A 16,897-nucleotide genomic window follows, 5' to 3' on the forward strand; every position below is an offset into this window, starting at 1 on the left:
AGTAATTTTAAAAACTTGCCATGCACTCAAGACAATATATCACATTCGCGTTCTAGAATGGCCGAATCGCACGTTCATTCCTCCGCTTTTGAATCGAACTATAATGCGCCAGAAAGTAACTTATACATTTCACGCTTTAATTGGCAGCTTTAACTTGACCTCTTAAAGAACTAGTTCCAAGGTAGTGCTGTCCTGGATCGAATTAGGTGGCTTTGTTTTGGTAATAACAAAACGCAAAATACCAGAATCCACTAAGTAAACATGTCTGGATGTCACGCATTTCTTAGCATTCAAAGTACAGATAACTAATTTGCTCAAATCAAAGAACCTATTGTTTTCCGAGCAGCAAATGTACACCTAACATTAACGTTTAATCATCTTTGTGGCCGGGGTTAATTAGCTGCCGAGTGAAAGTTGAATCAGATAGCTACGTGAACCTCAACCATTTTCGCCCCTCCGCGCGTTGTCGCTTAATCACAGCTCTACTATTTTACTCAGGCAGTTTGCCTGCAACTATGGCTTTCAACTTACGAAATGCAGTCATACACGTAGGTTTTGCGGTAGCTTCCTGTTAAAGCACCAGAAAGTCGAAACGAGGGCATTTTATTTTCTGCTAGATTAGAACTGGGAAATATCCTCTCCGTTGATGTTAAATTTCTGTCCTCGTTTCCCGTTCTCTCCAATCTATTAGTATCTTACGTGGTTGCAATTTATTCCCATTTTTAACTCTTAAGAGAAAACAGAGGAGCTCTTTTCTCTCTCTGAGCAATAAAATGTGCGCAAATGTGAATCAAGCAAATAGCTCATATGACGTTCCTGCTGTAAATTTCAAATCACTCTCTGGTAGAATGCTTGTATTGTAGATTCAATATTCAATCGCATAAAGTAAGCTTAGCAAAGTAGAATTCCATTTATAGCATGACGCTTAACAAGCAGAATTGGCAAAAATCTAACATGACATGCTCATTCAACAAAAAAGTAGTCGCACAAAAACAGCTCCAAATTCTTACCGGAATGGAAATATTTTAATTTTAAAAGTAATAGAAATTATGCTGAAGTTGTTTACACTCAGGTCAATGTTTTTTGGTTCAAAAAAATTGGTTTTTAAGTAGCAGTCTTAGTTGGGGTATAGTGTTCGACGAATATTTTTGCGAAACCAGCTCTCTTCCACTTGATTAAGCCTTTTACTCTGTAATAAAATTTGCCTTATTCGAATTATTGAACAAAATTTTACAACAAAAGGAATAAAATAATTGTAGAAATTATTCTAAACTACTTTGCTTTTAGAGAACAGAATTTAGAATTGAAGCGTTGTTGCGTCGTCTAATCGGAGCACAGAGCGGCACGGCACAGCACGGCAACTCGCACGGCGGACTAATCTGTGCCTATATTCTGTTTATTGAAGTGAGTAGTAGTGCTTGTGGTGGCTGTTGTGTAGTTGGTAGTACGCAAAGAGAATTTAACCGACATCGCGGCTCATTGGAAGGATATGAAGTTAGATTTGTAGAAAGAGATAGATAGTATAAGCGAGCGCATATTATATTATTCAGTGTTCACAGGAGGATATAGAACTGCGCTAGAGAAAGAGAACAACATTACATTGCATTTATCAACAAACGGCTCCGCTCGAATTATTACAGCAATTTTATATAAGTTTATTGCATTGGCTTGGCCCTCCATGGCTGTTCCTGTTGCTTTCTAACGTAAGTTGAGTTGCTCTGTTCTGTTCTATCTTTCTATATCTAGTTTGCTCTTTACCAAAGCAAAAGCAGATAGAACAGCGTTGAATAGAAAAGACTGAAAAAGCGTTATTTCATAGTCACGCATTAATTTACAATACACCGCACTAAGACTGCATTTGCTATTGCATTTATTGTTGGTGCATTGCCTGCGTTTTTCTTGTTCTGTTGTCGAGTGATAAAAGCCAACTTGCTTATTCCAATCTTTATGTAATAATGAAATTTTGAAGACAATATTACATTCTTTACTTCTATCCACGTGCGATTGTCATCGAGCTTCAAAGATTATAAAACATACAGCACAGTTATTCATACTTGAACACATGATCGCCCCTTTCTAACTTGTTAGACATGTATTACATTATTTGTACTCGTTAGTATGTGTAACACAAAACGGAGTCGAGCGATGGACTAGACACCGCCAATGAAAAGTTGTTGACTACAGTTTTAGACTTTTTGATATTGCTCATAAATGACTTAATTACCCCTGGATAAAAATGGATTTAAAAAGTTATCAGGCCAGAGCTCAGGCAGCCAACGGAAATTATCAAAATGCTCACGCGTCTTCTGAGACTGGTGCTAGGGTAAACGTCTCGGGGAATTTGATGACAGCCAACATGTCTCCACAGTTTTCAACAACCAACTCTATGCAACCGTATCGACCCACTGCCGCAGTTGCTCCATCACAGGCACAACAATTGACTTTGTCTCGCCCAGCTTACTACAAAGATTCTACAGAAATTAATATTGCTCAGATAAAGCCATACCAATCATCTGACAACGCTCGAAATGCGTTTCAACCTGCGATGGGTTCGTTTCCTTATGAGTACCGGCAAAATGATCCAAGGGCAACTCCACCACATCCTCAAAATATTTACAGTACTCCTCCTCCAGGTGCTATTTATCAAGGATCTCAAAGCCGTCCTTCTGCAAAAATTAATCCATCTACGACTGGTTACTACAGTTCGCCAGGGATGCCTAATGGTTTTGAGAATCGAAACGTTTACAACGGTGACCACAAACCTTACAATGTACCGTCAGAAGATGTTCAGCTTTCGAGAGATGCTGTCTCAACAGAAAATGACTCAAGTCGACCTGAGAAAGATAGTCATCCTTCAAAGGACTCAACGCCGTCCCCTAAGCTAAACGGGGGACTCCAATCTGACATCTATTTGCAGCCTACAAGCAATAGTGACTCACAACATACTTCACCTTCCGATCCGTTTAATCCAAAAAATCGGATACTTTTACCACCTCATATGCCTAATGAAAAGGGTTATATCAAGCAACATGACTCAATGTTACCAATAAATGCACCGAAAACTCCCTCACCATTAGTGAGCAACGGTGCTCGCCCATCTGCTTATCCGCCTCAAAATCGCCCTTACCAACATGGTTCACCAATAGCTGCGCGTGGAATGTCGGGGAAGACTGAGTATGGTTATGGTTTACCAAATTCTCCTATGTACAATGCTCAAATGGCTGCATCTGCTCCAGCAAATGCTGTCGCCAGAAAATCAATGGCTCCACCGCCCTCCCCAAATCACATGTTCCAACAAAATCGATCCAATCCTAATTTACAAACCTATGGATACCCTCATGGAAACGTTCAAGGCAAGTAGAAGATTAACTGCCGTTGCTGACTGCCGAGACTGATGTATAGCACAGCGTTACCGTGCTTAACCTGTTTGATTCGAAGTGTAGTAGCGTTTCAAACGATTTGCAAGTTGTTTGAAACATGAATGCAAAGTTCGCTAGGAGTAAATGATCAAATCTAATTTTACGGTTGTCAATCAAGGGAAAAATCTTTTTCATGGTATGAGCGGAGGATTTTGTGGCTCAAGCTGAGCTAATGATGCTTAAACGCCCAAAGTTATTCAAGACTGTTTGAATTTTGGAATTATTTTCGACTGTCGTGTTTTTTTTGCTGAAAAGACTTGGGTTGTAGTACGTTATTTTGAAACTCATTTTGTGTAGTAATTAGCAATGGACAGTAATGTAACCTTTATTGTTCTAAAGTTCGCATTTTCGATGATGAATCGACACTGAATGCGTAATTACGGCCAATTTTTATATAACCGAGATCTATGTACAACTTTTTAACAGGGGTACTTTCTAGTCTAGCCTATGCTATAACAATTTCAACAAGTCTTATCACTGAATTCATAATCCACACCATGTCCTATACAGTGACGTTCTATAAATATTATTCAAAATGACGCCCTGCTCTTGTAAGATGCTCAATTCGTGAGCTATTGATTTAGTCTGTCTACACCGCTGTCTCACTGTTCATCTCCGGTTATTTCCATTTCACATGACCACAAAGGTTGTGTAATGTTGTTCATGACTTCATTAATGGCTGAAGTTGGCAAAGATGTGGTCAAGTCAATATTTTTTGTGATAATTTACTCAATGTCTCCGGAGTTTTGAAATTTTTGGGCCAAAAATAACTCAAGCTTTAACTCAGGTTTTCATGCGTTGAAAATTTTTACTTGCCCTAAGACGTCCTAATGCCAAGTTTATGAACGTAATGAACCTTTACGTGACAATTTATATGATGAGCAGCAATCAAATTTTCGCAATTTCAACTGTTAGACCACTAGCTTAGGACGAAAAAATACTTTATAAAGTCGGTTAGTGGTAGCTTCATATTGATGCTCGATTATCTCGAAAATTAATAAATTTGCGCCAAATGTAGTGCACGACTCAATTTTATTAAATTGACGTTTAGAGGGGCTGTGAAAAAGAAAAACAAATACGTCGACTTAAATTGGGTTCATGGCAGAATTGAAGAGGGTTCATGGCAGACAGTTCACTCGTATTAGGAGGCTCGTACTGTGCATCTGAGAAAGCAAAAAATGCTGAAAACAGTAATCTTGCCCAGCAATTCCATAAATTTTCTACTTGATAGCATTGTCAGTCCTCCCTGGTCGTTTTTTTTGGCCGAGATTAGTAAAACTACCTGATTTATTGCACTAGAACTGTAGCAGATTGTCTGTTTCTCTCGTCGTAAGATCACTAAAAAATTGCACGGGAGAAACCAAGATATAAGAAACCATTGATTACCAAGGTAACTGTTGAGAACACCATACTTTGAGGGCACCGCAAAATCGTTTTTGTCAAGTCTGAGGCTCATAATTCCATGATTTGTTGATGAGAAAAAAGTTCTTGTGTCTATTTTTAAATCGATTTGTAGCTGACCATGTATTCAATACTGAGGAGCATTTCAGTGCATTTAATTGCTTAAAATTTTGTTCTAGAGCAATTAAACATTTAGATTTCTCTAGATCAAACTTTGAATAAAGGGACTTTGAAGTCATGTGAATTTTTTAATTTTTGGTTGAAAATTCGAGCGACCTTAATTTTGCGTGGGGTAAATTTGCTGCATTTTTAAAAGTCATGAAAATTGCACCGAAAGTGGTATCTTCAATTAAAAACTGGTAAAAATTCTCGCATTAGATCAAGTTTTTTTTGTTTATGGAAGCACGATATCCTCAACCATTTTTGGCAGATGGCTTTCACTTTATTGCAAAATAAGACTAGCATCAAGAAATGGAAACTAAGTCTTGCGTTTTCAAGAGAAATGTTCCTGGCGTATTTCTTCGGTTCATTCATTGCACTTGAAAAAGCTGAGTCAAGAAACTCTAAAAGTTCGCCAAAATACATTTCTAGTTGTGATTTGTACATATCTAATATCTCCGATAATTTATAAGGATATCTCTGTAGTATGAATGCATCTGAAGAAACTGGTCTAAAATATAATAATTGTCTTTGCAGTCTCAACTTGAAATGTTTGAAAAATATCTGTTCATATATAATACAATTCTAAATTTAAATCTTGATAGGAAGACATATAGGTGATGTTAAGACATATAGAACGAATGCAGTTAAGTATTTAATATTCGTAGTATTTAATATTCGTAGTATCTTTCCGAACTGAAGAGCAAATTTAGCTATTCTCATTGTGCGACCAATATGCTTAGTAAAAGAAAATTTCTATTTTTAAAAATATTAATCTTTCCCGTTAATTTCCCTGTTACTAATAAACGCTTTACCACCCCGTGGCGTATGCAAAAATTCGGAAATTAATGAAAACGTTTACTGCCGCTGAAAAACGTGTACCCAAAGTGGGGGGGGGGGGGTCAAGTGATGGGGGTAGGGTTGCGGGAGAGCTGGTCGAGAGTGCGTTCAAATTGTCAGGTTGGAGGTGGGGGGGGGGGGGGGTGACTAAGGGGCTCAACCTGTTTTTTGAGGACAAAAAGTCAAATGGTTAAGATAAAAATGGCATGAAAAACACCATAGCACTGAAATAATTACTGTAAACTTCGTTATAGAGCAATTAATAATCTAAATTTTGCCTACATTTGATGCTTGAAATGGAGGGGAATACTTCTGTCTGTTGTTTCGCAAAATTGTGAAAATTGAAGCACCAAAAAGTGAAATTCCGGACGCAAAAGTTCTTGTGAATAACGTCAGTATTTTAAATTAAAAGGTTTGATCAATTTTTGAGGAACAAAAAATGTATCAACACTTTATTTTGGAATTGAAATATTCGTCTTTAATTCGACCGATCGCCAACGATTTCCCATTTTTTGTAAACAACTAGCAGGCCAGCTCTTTTTTATAACGCTTAGCATGACTAGCGACAGACAAAATACTCAAAGAACAGTTCATCTTGATTTATTAGTTGCTCTCAAACGAAGTTTGTAGGAATTATATTAGCCTTTTGGTCTTTTTAATGCTATTTTGCTTGACCTATTTTTCGTCTTATCTATTTAACTTTTCGTTCTCAAAAATGGGATAAACCGGTAGCTCGCGGAGGGCATTAAGTGGCCGAGCAGTTCTCTAAGTGGCCTTACTCAGAGAACTGCCAAGTATGCGATTCACCAAAACTGTTCTCACACCCTGAAATTATCTCAGAACAGTTTTGGTGAATCGCATACTTAGCAGTTCTCTGAGTAAGGCCACTTAGAGAACTTCAGGGTGTGAGGTCTTAAAAGGTTGACCCCCTCTGTCACCCCGACACCCCCATCCACCCTGCTCCAACCTGCTGATTTGGATCCCTTCTCGTCCAGCTCTCCCTTAACCCTACCCCCATCTGAATCCACCAACTCCCACCCCCTCTCTAATGCTAGCAGCCCTAAGACGCAACTGGCTACTACCCAAGCCAACCGCTCGCCCGTCGTTTGAGAGCAATTTGACCGATTTAGTTGGTTATGTTTGCTATTTCGCTGAAGTGCTGGCTTGATTTTAATGGTTGAGACCTCATTAACGATTTTAGCTCTGTATTTCATTTAATTTAAACTACAAACTACTTTGGCAAGATTTCGGCTTTCAATTTCGTTGTCGCCAAATATTTCATGCAATCAAGTTGTAGTTTCAACTCGCTGGAAACGATAATTCCTGCACGAAGAACCTCGAATGTAAGTCAAACTTGGATTTTTTCCAGAAGTTTTGTTTGAAATTTTTGCAATTAAGCAAGGATAAAGACAATGATGCAAAAATTTGGTCCGTCGCCAATCGTTTAAGTTTGGCGACTCAAAAAATCTCATGTTCTGCTGGAATGCTCAACTTGAAGGCTTCTGAGGAATTTTTATTGCGCTGAGATTGTAAATATAACAAATTAATATCGTTTAAGCCCATAAATATTGGTTACCAACGTATTTGGTTTCAATGTTGACAAAATTTGCACTGTAGTTTTGTCCCTCAGTAAATATATTTGATTGAATAAATTTTAGTTGGATTTCAGTTGAATTTTTTGAAGCTTTTGTTTAATTGGTATCAAATAGCAGCACGTGTAAGGCAGTGTGATTTGAAATGAATGTACAAACAAACAACTAAACGGTATCTTTGCTCCTTCTAAAATGAACGTTTTGCCTTTCAATGGACATTTACACTTTACGTACATGTAAGGCATGTTGGGCCAACTTCTAACTTGGCTTGGCTTTATGGATTTGTTTAAAATACAAAAAAGTGGTGTTGGTAGTGCACATGTGTGACAGAATGTAATAAATTGTCTGCAGGCTTCTCTCAACCAGGCACGGAGGAAGCCTTCCCTAGAGATTTGTGTCTGGGTGCTGTTTGTTCCGCCCACTAAGGCAGCTTTCATTCGAGCGGCCTGAATGAAATTGTCCGCCCGCTTTCCCATATTGTTGCCTGAGGTAGAATTGAGGCACAAATGAAAAGTAATAGGAAGCTGGAATAACAGGACGAAGAGCATTTTAGAAGGAAGTAAAGGTTGTTGACTCAAAAGAAAGGGTAATTGTTGATCGGACTGGGCGAGTAGTTCTAATTGATTGATTGAGACGTTGGTTGACACTGAAGTCGCAATAAAATAACTAACCCCAGCCCACCCCACCCAACCCAACACTTGCCAGGTTGAAATACAACACATTAAGTATAATCCCCGGCGGACTTGTAAATGTTAAATATTTGCACTAGCATAAAGGCGATTCCTGTCAAGGCTAAAGAGAAGTATTGCTAATTCCTGTTAATGCATTAATCAATCTGCAGTTGATACGCTCCAGTGAACGGAAAGGTTGAATTTGGATTACATTGGGGGGTTACTACAGCTACTTTGTCCCTTAAAAGAGCAGTGATTGAATGGAAGCTTTATTTTGTCCAAATGTATTTCCTCTCAAGTCTGAGCAGCGGGCGATTAGATTATTGATTGAGTCTTGAGGAGGAAACCCTATAAGCGGTTAACATATTCTGTCTGCTGTTTTGGCCGTATGGTGTGGTGGCGCTTGGCGTGTGATAATCAAGTTACTATTTGGGGCAGGCTTTTCCTGTCATATTGTCTCAAATAGTTATCTTCCGCTGTATAAATTACAACGATACTCTCCTCGTCCACAAAGTTGAAGCGCCCGCCGCGTATTTATTTGTTCGATTAACAACTGACCTTGCTATTCGGTCTGCCTGTGATTTTCAAGTCCAATTGCTCCTCCATACAATCAGTAGTCAATGGCATGCTGTTCTCTTCTCTCTGTGTGGTAGTGTGTGATAGTGGTAGTGGTAGTAGTGTTGGTTGTAATTGGTGCAATTTGTGTAAACGGTCGTTGAATTTGAGCAATTGATCTATTTTTACCATCGACAGCGAGTGAATGAAGTAAGTTATTGAGTGTGACCTTGTAAAAGGTATTAGTATTAACAGCTCTCAAGCGAATTCAATTGAGCTGAAGATAATGTGTTTACTCAATGCAAAAATCTCCCCTTGTTGTAGAATTTGTATTTGTTCTCATTTAGTTCTTGTTTGAAGAAGTGTGACGTGACGTAGCAAGTGTTGTCTAGATCGGTCGCAGTAGTTAGTCGGTTCATTGGCCTCAAAGCCAAATGAAAATAGTTCAGACAATGACCACTTCATGTGGCCTTTGATAATTTGCCACAAAGTGGATTAATGTTGTCTCGCTCTGCTCGGACTAGTGACAGTAATTGGTTGAGCAATAACAACAACAGCTCATCAGGTCGTTATTTGATCACTCAAAAGTGATTTGTCACCTCTTATTATTATTTTGCCACAGCCACACAGCTAAAAGTCGTTGACCTCTTAGACTGTAGAGCACAGACGAACTGTGGCACAAATAAATAAGTAAATGAGGCATGATAAATTTAAGTTCTCCGAGACACCTGAATTGAAGCAATATTTAATCAGCACAAGAGAATAAATCAAGTTGAAACTGTTTTGAGTGGTTGCTCTTTATCTTAAGAGAATGCGTACTTCTATTTAATCACATTACTGATAAACAGAATTTGATAGTGAAAATTGAACTCGACGATATTGCATATAAAAAAAGGAATTGTAAGGCGGTTAATTGGGTAAAATTCTTCTCTAGGACCTGATTGTTTATATCTATATTTTGTCTGCTTGAGGAATAGAACAACAATTTAGACACATTTATGGCTTTGATGTCACTTTTGTGCAATAATGGTTGAAAAATTAATTGTATTTTGCGGCTGACAGTTTATCTGAAGGCTTTTGTGTGTTTTTTGAGTTGCTACATGTAATTTGACAAAGGCTCGAGGCGTTGCTTTGCTACCATGCCATGCCATGCCTGGGAAATCAAAGGCGTTTAAATTATGCCTGTGTTTAATTGTGTTTAGAACAAACAGTGGAGGAGTTCAATAAACGCTTTGTTCCCAATTTTCCTCAATTGCTCCTTACTCTATTTTGCACATTTGTCCTTGGCGACTGCTGTGCTCCATAAATCCTATTATCCGCTAGGGGAAGTCGATACACAATTTAAATTTTAATGACAGTGAAAGAGAAGGAATTAAAGTGAGGAAAACTAGTTCCTATGTCTCTATTTACCTCCATTCAGCTCAATCTGTCGCTGAGATGCAACTCATAAATTAATTATTCAGTTCAAACAAAGAGCGCACAACTATCTCTATACCACGATATCTATAGGTTGAAAAGGTTCGTAAAAATGGTAATAATTGATGATTCTGTTTCAGTTCAAGGAGCAATGGCTGCTAGCTCCGCGGTACCTGGTGGGCAGTTGAACTCCTCCAACGCAACGCCCTCCCCGACACTTAATCAGTTACTGACAAACACTCACCCAAGTCAGTACAAGTCAACGATCCAACAACCTACAGTGGGTGATAAAAATGCCCCTCAGAATGAGGGAAATGTCTATCCTCTTAACCCTCAACAACAATTGGAAACAACGAATGCCGGTCCCAATAACAACTGTGACAACAGCAATCACAGTGAATCTGCACAGGTCAGCTTTAATGAACACAAACAACAGGGAACCCTCGATCAGCTTTTATTGACGATCTGAACAAAAATTGGCACATGTTTATAAAGGCTGGCCCCCACCTCTTACTAGGCTGTACGAAGCGTTTTTGCCAAAGGTGCAATAAGAAAAGGTTACGGAGGCTTTAAGAAATTTTTACTGGTAAAACAAAATATATTTCCAAAATGAGAAAAGACCTAGATAAAATTGGCTACCGTGATTGTTAAAAAAAAGTGCTTGTTTAGATTGGTGAATATTCCACTCAGAGTCAAGGCTCAGCTGATATTAGCAACTACATGCCTTCGCCATCTCCGAGCGCAACTAGTGTTTCATCGCTCCAAGAGGACGAATCCATCTCAAGCAGCCACGGAATTAAACCTCAGATGAGTCCACAAGTCAACATGAACTCATCCGCTCCACATCCTCAAATGATGCCACCACACGCTGGGGGCCCACCTCCTCCCCATTCTGGGCATCCTCAGGCACCCCATCCTCACATGTACCACCCTCACCATCATCCCTCAATGGGTGTGCCACAAATGCCAGGGGGACAACCGCCCCCTCCTCATATGATGCACTCTCACATGGCTGGACAGTACAACGGCTCTGGTCCTCATATGATGCAGGGCACCCCAATGAGACACCCGGTCGCGCCTCACCAGATGCAAGGAATGGCATCGGCACCCGCAAATCCTGCCTCAAGTGCAAAAGAGGAGGAACGAATTGACCATTTTCTATACTCTCTGCCATTTGGACAGGAGCCAGGCAGAAAAGAGTTTTGTGATCGACTAATCAAAATATTAGAAGCGCGAAGTTTGCTACAAAGCAAAGTACCATGCGTAGCAAAACAACCCGTGGACTTGTTCAAGCTGTACAATGTTGTCAAAGAAAAGAGTGGATTTGCTCATGTAAGTTTATTCATTTGGTTGCCAATGATGGATGTCACTAAACAAAAAAGTGCTGTTGCTTTTGATTTTGTCTTTTGCTTCAATTTATTTTAAGCTAAGTTTGTTTATAGGTTTGTACGCAAAAATTGTGGAAGGATATTGCAAACACCATGGACATGAATAACTCGCCAATGGCATCCTACAACATGAAAAAACATTACACCAAGTTTCTACTGCCATACGAATGCCAGTATGATCTCAATGGCGCGGACCCGGCGGCAATTTTAGCAGAATGTGACGCACCTCCCCCGCGAAAACGCCCCCCGAAACCGAAAGCTCCAAAAGGTTAGCTGAGTTTGTAAGCTGGATCTTTTGAAATTGAAATGGATTTAACACGGCCAACAGATAGCAAGTCATGGCCAGTCAATATAAATTGTTGATGCTTCTCAAACGAAGTTTGTAGCAATTATAATAGTAATGTGGTCTTTTTATGCAGTTTTTTCGCTTGACCGATTTTTCGTCTTTTAATTTTTCGTCCTTAAAAACGGTATGAAAATAACTGACTAACGTCAGGCGAATTGCGCTCCATCGACTGGCGAGCGGTGGGCTTCGGTAGTAGCAAGCTCGGACTGAGGGATGCATCAGGTGGGGATGAGCGGAGCGAAGTGGGGGGGGGGGGGGGGGGGGGGGTCAAGTGATGGGGTCTCGTCCAACCCTACCTCCCATCGTTTGAACCCACCTCTGCTCACACCCCTACTGCTACTAGCGTCACTAAGCCCCAGATGGCTACTACCGAAGCCAGCCGCTCACTTTTGAGAACCTTTGAGAGCAATTCAACCCCCTCCATAGTCAGAAGTTTTGCGCCATTAAGTTTTTCTAGACTTTGCCCGCTTCTGAATTGTTTGACTTGTCGCCATTTGTTCGAGATTAATTCGGCGGACGTTAATCGGTGTATGTTTGATGTTCCGCGGTTGTTAGTGCTCGAAGAGTTATTGTTATCTGTTTGTTTGTTCGATGACTTCACTTTTTAAAAACAAATCAAGTTTGTGCAATAGAGCGTTTGGTTTTCCACTGAAATAAATGAAGTTTCTCTGTTTCTATTTGACTTTTCTGTGCATCGTTGTTTTGTGTTGTGTCTGTAGTGTGATCACTCATTGTCAAGAAGTTTTTTTTTTAGTTCTTAGTGATTTCTGTCGCTCAGCAACTGAATTTGTGTGTGTGACAATAATTAACGTGAACTATAATTAACGTTTAACGTGAACTATAATTAACGTGAACTTTTAGGTTAATGATGCGTTTTCATTGTTTTTCAGTTAAAAACATAAAACATAGTTTTAGTTGAGGATATTTGAAATTGCAATAACGGTTGGTTGTTTTTATGCTGGTCTCACAATTTTATATAAAATATTTCAAACATTCTACATTTGTTTAGAAGAAGGGCGTGGAAAGAAAGGAAAAAATGCAAATGCGAATAACAATGCACAAGGATCTAACCAAGCGCCCTCTAATTCTGGTGCAAGTGATACAAATGGGCACACGATAAATGTTTGTGATCCTTTTTCTGACGAGTTTGCCAGTTCACAAAGACCGGTGAACAAAGCGCCCACGCCAAATCAACCTCAGCAATCGCCCCCTGCTGCCCCACCAGGTTATTTTCCCAAACAGCAGTTCAGGCAGCTTCCGGAGTCACCGCATAATGCATATATCAAAAGTTATGCACCATCGCCCAACGATAACAGTAATCCTACGAGTTACGGCACCACTGCGTCAGGATACAGACCAAGTTATGGTCAATCTGGACAAATTCAAACAGCTGTACCACCACCAACCTCTGGTACTCAACAGACAGTTCCTTCAAGCTCAGCGGCTTCTCCCTACAATTCGGGAGGGAATAGGATCCCTCAAGGGGAGCAGATCACATCTGGTACCACTAACGGCTACCCACAATCGACCACTACTGCCCAGACCTCAACTGTTGCTATGCAGCCGCGGCGAAACTCTGCATTTAACGTTGTAAGTATCTCAAGAGGTGGCATTTCTATTTAGACAATTGAATTCGCCGGCACTTTTTCAAGGTGATAGAATTGAGCTGTTACCCCCGGTTGGCCGTTTATAAATGTTATATATACAAATTGTAGCTGATAGTACCTTATCTCATTAAGAACAAAATTTTTGGAGAGGAAATGTGAAAATTGTAAGGTGCGGACCTGTGTTATGTGATTATGTGCTTTTAGGCGTCAGAGAATCCTCCATATCCGTATCCTTCGTGTAGTGGTCCAAAAGTTGAACCACCGCAAACTTCAGAGGCTCCCCCTTTACAGCCAGCAGCACCAGCCGGTTGCAGTAACAGCGCTCCCGTGCCAGCATCTGTGCCAGATAACAAGGCCTCCAACACAGTGTCAGAAAAACATAGCCCAACTGCCGAGTCCACAAGTCCAACTTCTGTGGCAGAATCCGTAAGTTGATCTTAAACTAATCATAACGAGCCGAGCACAAATTTGATTGAAAGAAATCTTTGAACGTACAGAGCTGTGAATCAATCAGCACAACAATGTTTAAGTACAAAATGTTGAGGCAGTAACAAAGTGTTATCACTTTGAGCTTTCAATGTTACAAATTGAAACGGTGGTCAAATTAAACTGACTTCAAAATGGCGGGAATTTGATCTCTGAAACAGTAATTTGCACTGCAGCTTTTAAGATAGAAAATGAAGACGCACAAGCGACCTAGGAAGGTTAGAGAAGTATACTTTGAATTGTTGATTGGTGTAGGAATCACTTAAACAGCAGCTAAATTAAAAGTTATTGAGAAGTTATTAATGCGCAAATTGTTCAAAGAAATGGTGCCATTAGGTCGCGAATTAATGCTGTGATTTCATATTTAGGTTAAACCAATGGAGGAGAGCAGAAAATCGCCAAAGAAATTGAAAAGTGAGACGCAATATTTTCTGGAAGAAAAACAGCCCTATTGGCGAGGTTTGTTTGCAATATCATTTCTTTTTGAATTTCGTACCCTTTTTGATTGTTTTGGTATAATTTCTCTATTTATAGACTCTGTAGAGCAAACTGAGTTGGAGTTTGGAAGTATAGAAGCTACCGAAATCGTTTGCAGACCTAACACACGTGTACCAGCTATCTATATCAGTCACGGAGATGCCAACAAAATAATGATGAGCCTGAAATCCGGATTGAAAGTTGAAACGACTTGGGCTCTGGAGACGTTAACAGTGATTCTGTTCGACGATGTTACAATGCATCACCTCACGATCGACTCATTGCCAGGCATCGTTGACTGTTTACTAGAACACTTGCAAAACCACTTGGATAAGCTGTCATCCAGACATCTGAAAATATCTAATGAAAAAGAACAAGAATTATCGCAGGAATCTTCACTCGAAACTGCGAATGTCAAGAAAACTGAAACTGCCAACGCTGTAAATAATGATGTCCCAACGGAAGAAAGGAAACCCAAGAATGGGATTCTCTCTCCTGACGGAAAGAAGCATGACCGAAAAAGAAAACATGAAGGATCGAAAGAATTAAGTGAAAGCTCCGGTGGTTGTGATGCTAAACGTCACAGTGGAGAATTGGCATCAACGGAACCTTGTTCAAGCAATCTTGAAACGTTACTCAAGCTGAAAGCAATGAGTCAAACAAAAGAAGACCGAGATGCGTCTTCATATAACTGCCTACACGGAGAAGTTTTGGAGGCTTTGAAGTTGCAGCGCAATAGTTGTGTAGAATATACGAATGGCGTTAAACATCCGATTGTTAAATGCTTGTCGAGAAAGCAACCCAAAAACAGTCCTAGCACCGAAAGAATGAGTGAAAGCTGCGAGACGTTCAAGTGTGAGCAGTTACTGCAGCCTAACGAAGAAGAGTATGAATTTCGTGCGCAGACTGTTCTCAGTATTACAAATATCTTCCGAAGCTTTTCTTGTCTGCCACTTAATGAAGAGAAACTTGCTGGCCATGGCAATCTTCTAAAGCTTTGTAGCAAATTAATCCAGTTTGCTCACTGGCACCCCCCTAAGCTATGTTCCAAGCGGAAGAAAGAAGTGAAAGCGACCATGGAACTTCTACCCGACGATTGGGAATCCCTATATCTATACGGAATTCGCGAGAACTGTATTGTTTTGTTGTCTAACATTGCTGCCAAAATCAATCTAGACAATTTTGACGAGCAATGTGTGTTGAGTTTAATGGATGCGTTAATTCATTGGCTAGTTTGTAAATCGTGTGTCAGTTTAGACCCGGTTACTGGTGCTATTCACTCCACAATCACGATGCAACGGTTAGCATTGGAGACGTTATGTAAGATGTGTTTAGCACACAACAACACTGACTACCTGCTAGCAACTCCTCCCTCGAGTAGAATATCAGAATTAATAGCTGTACTCCTAGACATGGTTATGGACAGTAGCAAACCCGCAATTAGAGAACTCGCTTTAGTATTACTCAATTACCTTTCCAAATCCGACATTGGTGTTTCCCAGTTATGTAGTGTAGCACATTTTGTCAACAAAGTGATGAACTATCTTCACGAGTCAGTAGCTTTGATAGCCAAGTCAGGTTTTAACTCTAGAACGAGCAACCCTTCCTCCTACGCATCAACCTCCTCCTCAGTCGTGAATGGACAGCAGCTACTATTCGACCCCTCAGCTAATCTATTTATGGCGCGTAGCTGTTCAGCCCTGCTGTTACGGATAGCACAGCTCAACCCGAAGACTCTCGTTTCATATCGGAAACAAATTCTGCTGCTCTCGACCTCAGAAGTATTTGCAACGATAGACACAGAAGTGTACACTAACTTAGCTGACATTCTGTTTGAACTCAACTCATGATGTGTTTGGACGTCGTAGTACATTACCTATTATTGTACAGTTTAATGCGAACCAAAACAGGCATAAATCTTTATTTCGTTTTTCTTTAATTCAATTTACAACCTATTCATTTCTCAGCTTAAATCTTTCATATTTTTGCAGCCTAAATTTAAATTGAATATATATTTATTCAGTCTCGTTTTTTTTTGAAAACTAAACTTTAAGCGATCCGGTAAACGAAACTTACGTTGAAAGCCATACCCTTCAGTAGTATTCTACACGAGTTTGAGAAATTTTGAACTAATTAACAATAATTGTTCCATCCTTGAAATGGCAGAATTTTTATGCAAGGCTTGATTTTTTTCTCCAGACCAAATTTTCCAAGCATGCTTGAGATGCAGATTTTAATGATAACTCTTAACTTTTTGCTGCTAATTTCTTAATGAAAAAATTTGAATTTACAATTTCCTGGAGTTTGATAGATAAAGAATTTCATCTTAAGAGTTTCTACTGAATAACGTAAGGAAAATTGTTAAAAAATGATATTGGCTGCAAAGTGGCACATGAGACTTTATTACTATAAAAGGAAAACAGTTTGAAGTCTTTTGAAGTATGTGCATTGATAGTGCGGCGCATTTAAAACCAAAATATTTGTTAAATGATCTCGAAGTTTGTAGCAGTTATATGTATCATGGTCTCTGAATGCGTACT

The 16,897-nt window shown here is 39.6% G+C and overlaps 1 protein-coding gene across 1 annotated transcript; it reads left to right on the plus strand.

Annotated features, from left to right (window-relative positions):
* The first annotated feature begins 1,258 nt into the window (after positions 1-1,258).
* On the plus strand, positions 1,259-16,312 carry LOC142353085 (AT-rich interactive domain-containing protein 1B-like). The gene is made up of 8 exons (XM_075405280.1): positions 1,259-3,353; positions 10,194-10,462; positions 10,723-11,385; positions 11,496-11,709; positions 12,797-13,377; positions 13,599-13,820; positions 14,249-14,339; positions 14,415-16,312. Exons 1-8 carry the CDS (start codon positions 2,237-2,239, stop codon positions 16,205-16,207), a joined length of 4,950 nt encoding a protein of 1,649 aa, XP_075261395.1. The 5' UTR covers positions 1,259-2,236; the 3' UTR covers positions 16,208-16,312.
* The last annotated feature ends 585 nt before the right edge of the window (positions 16,313-16,897 follow it).

Source organism: Convolutriloba macropyga, chromosome 14, assembly GCF_964194025.1.
Source record: "Convolutriloba macropyga chromosome 14, txConMacr16.3, whole genome shotgun sequence".
Classification (NCBI taxonomy): domain Eukaryota; kingdom Metazoa; phylum Xenacoelomorpha; order Acoela; family Convolutidae; genus Convolutriloba; species Convolutriloba macropyga.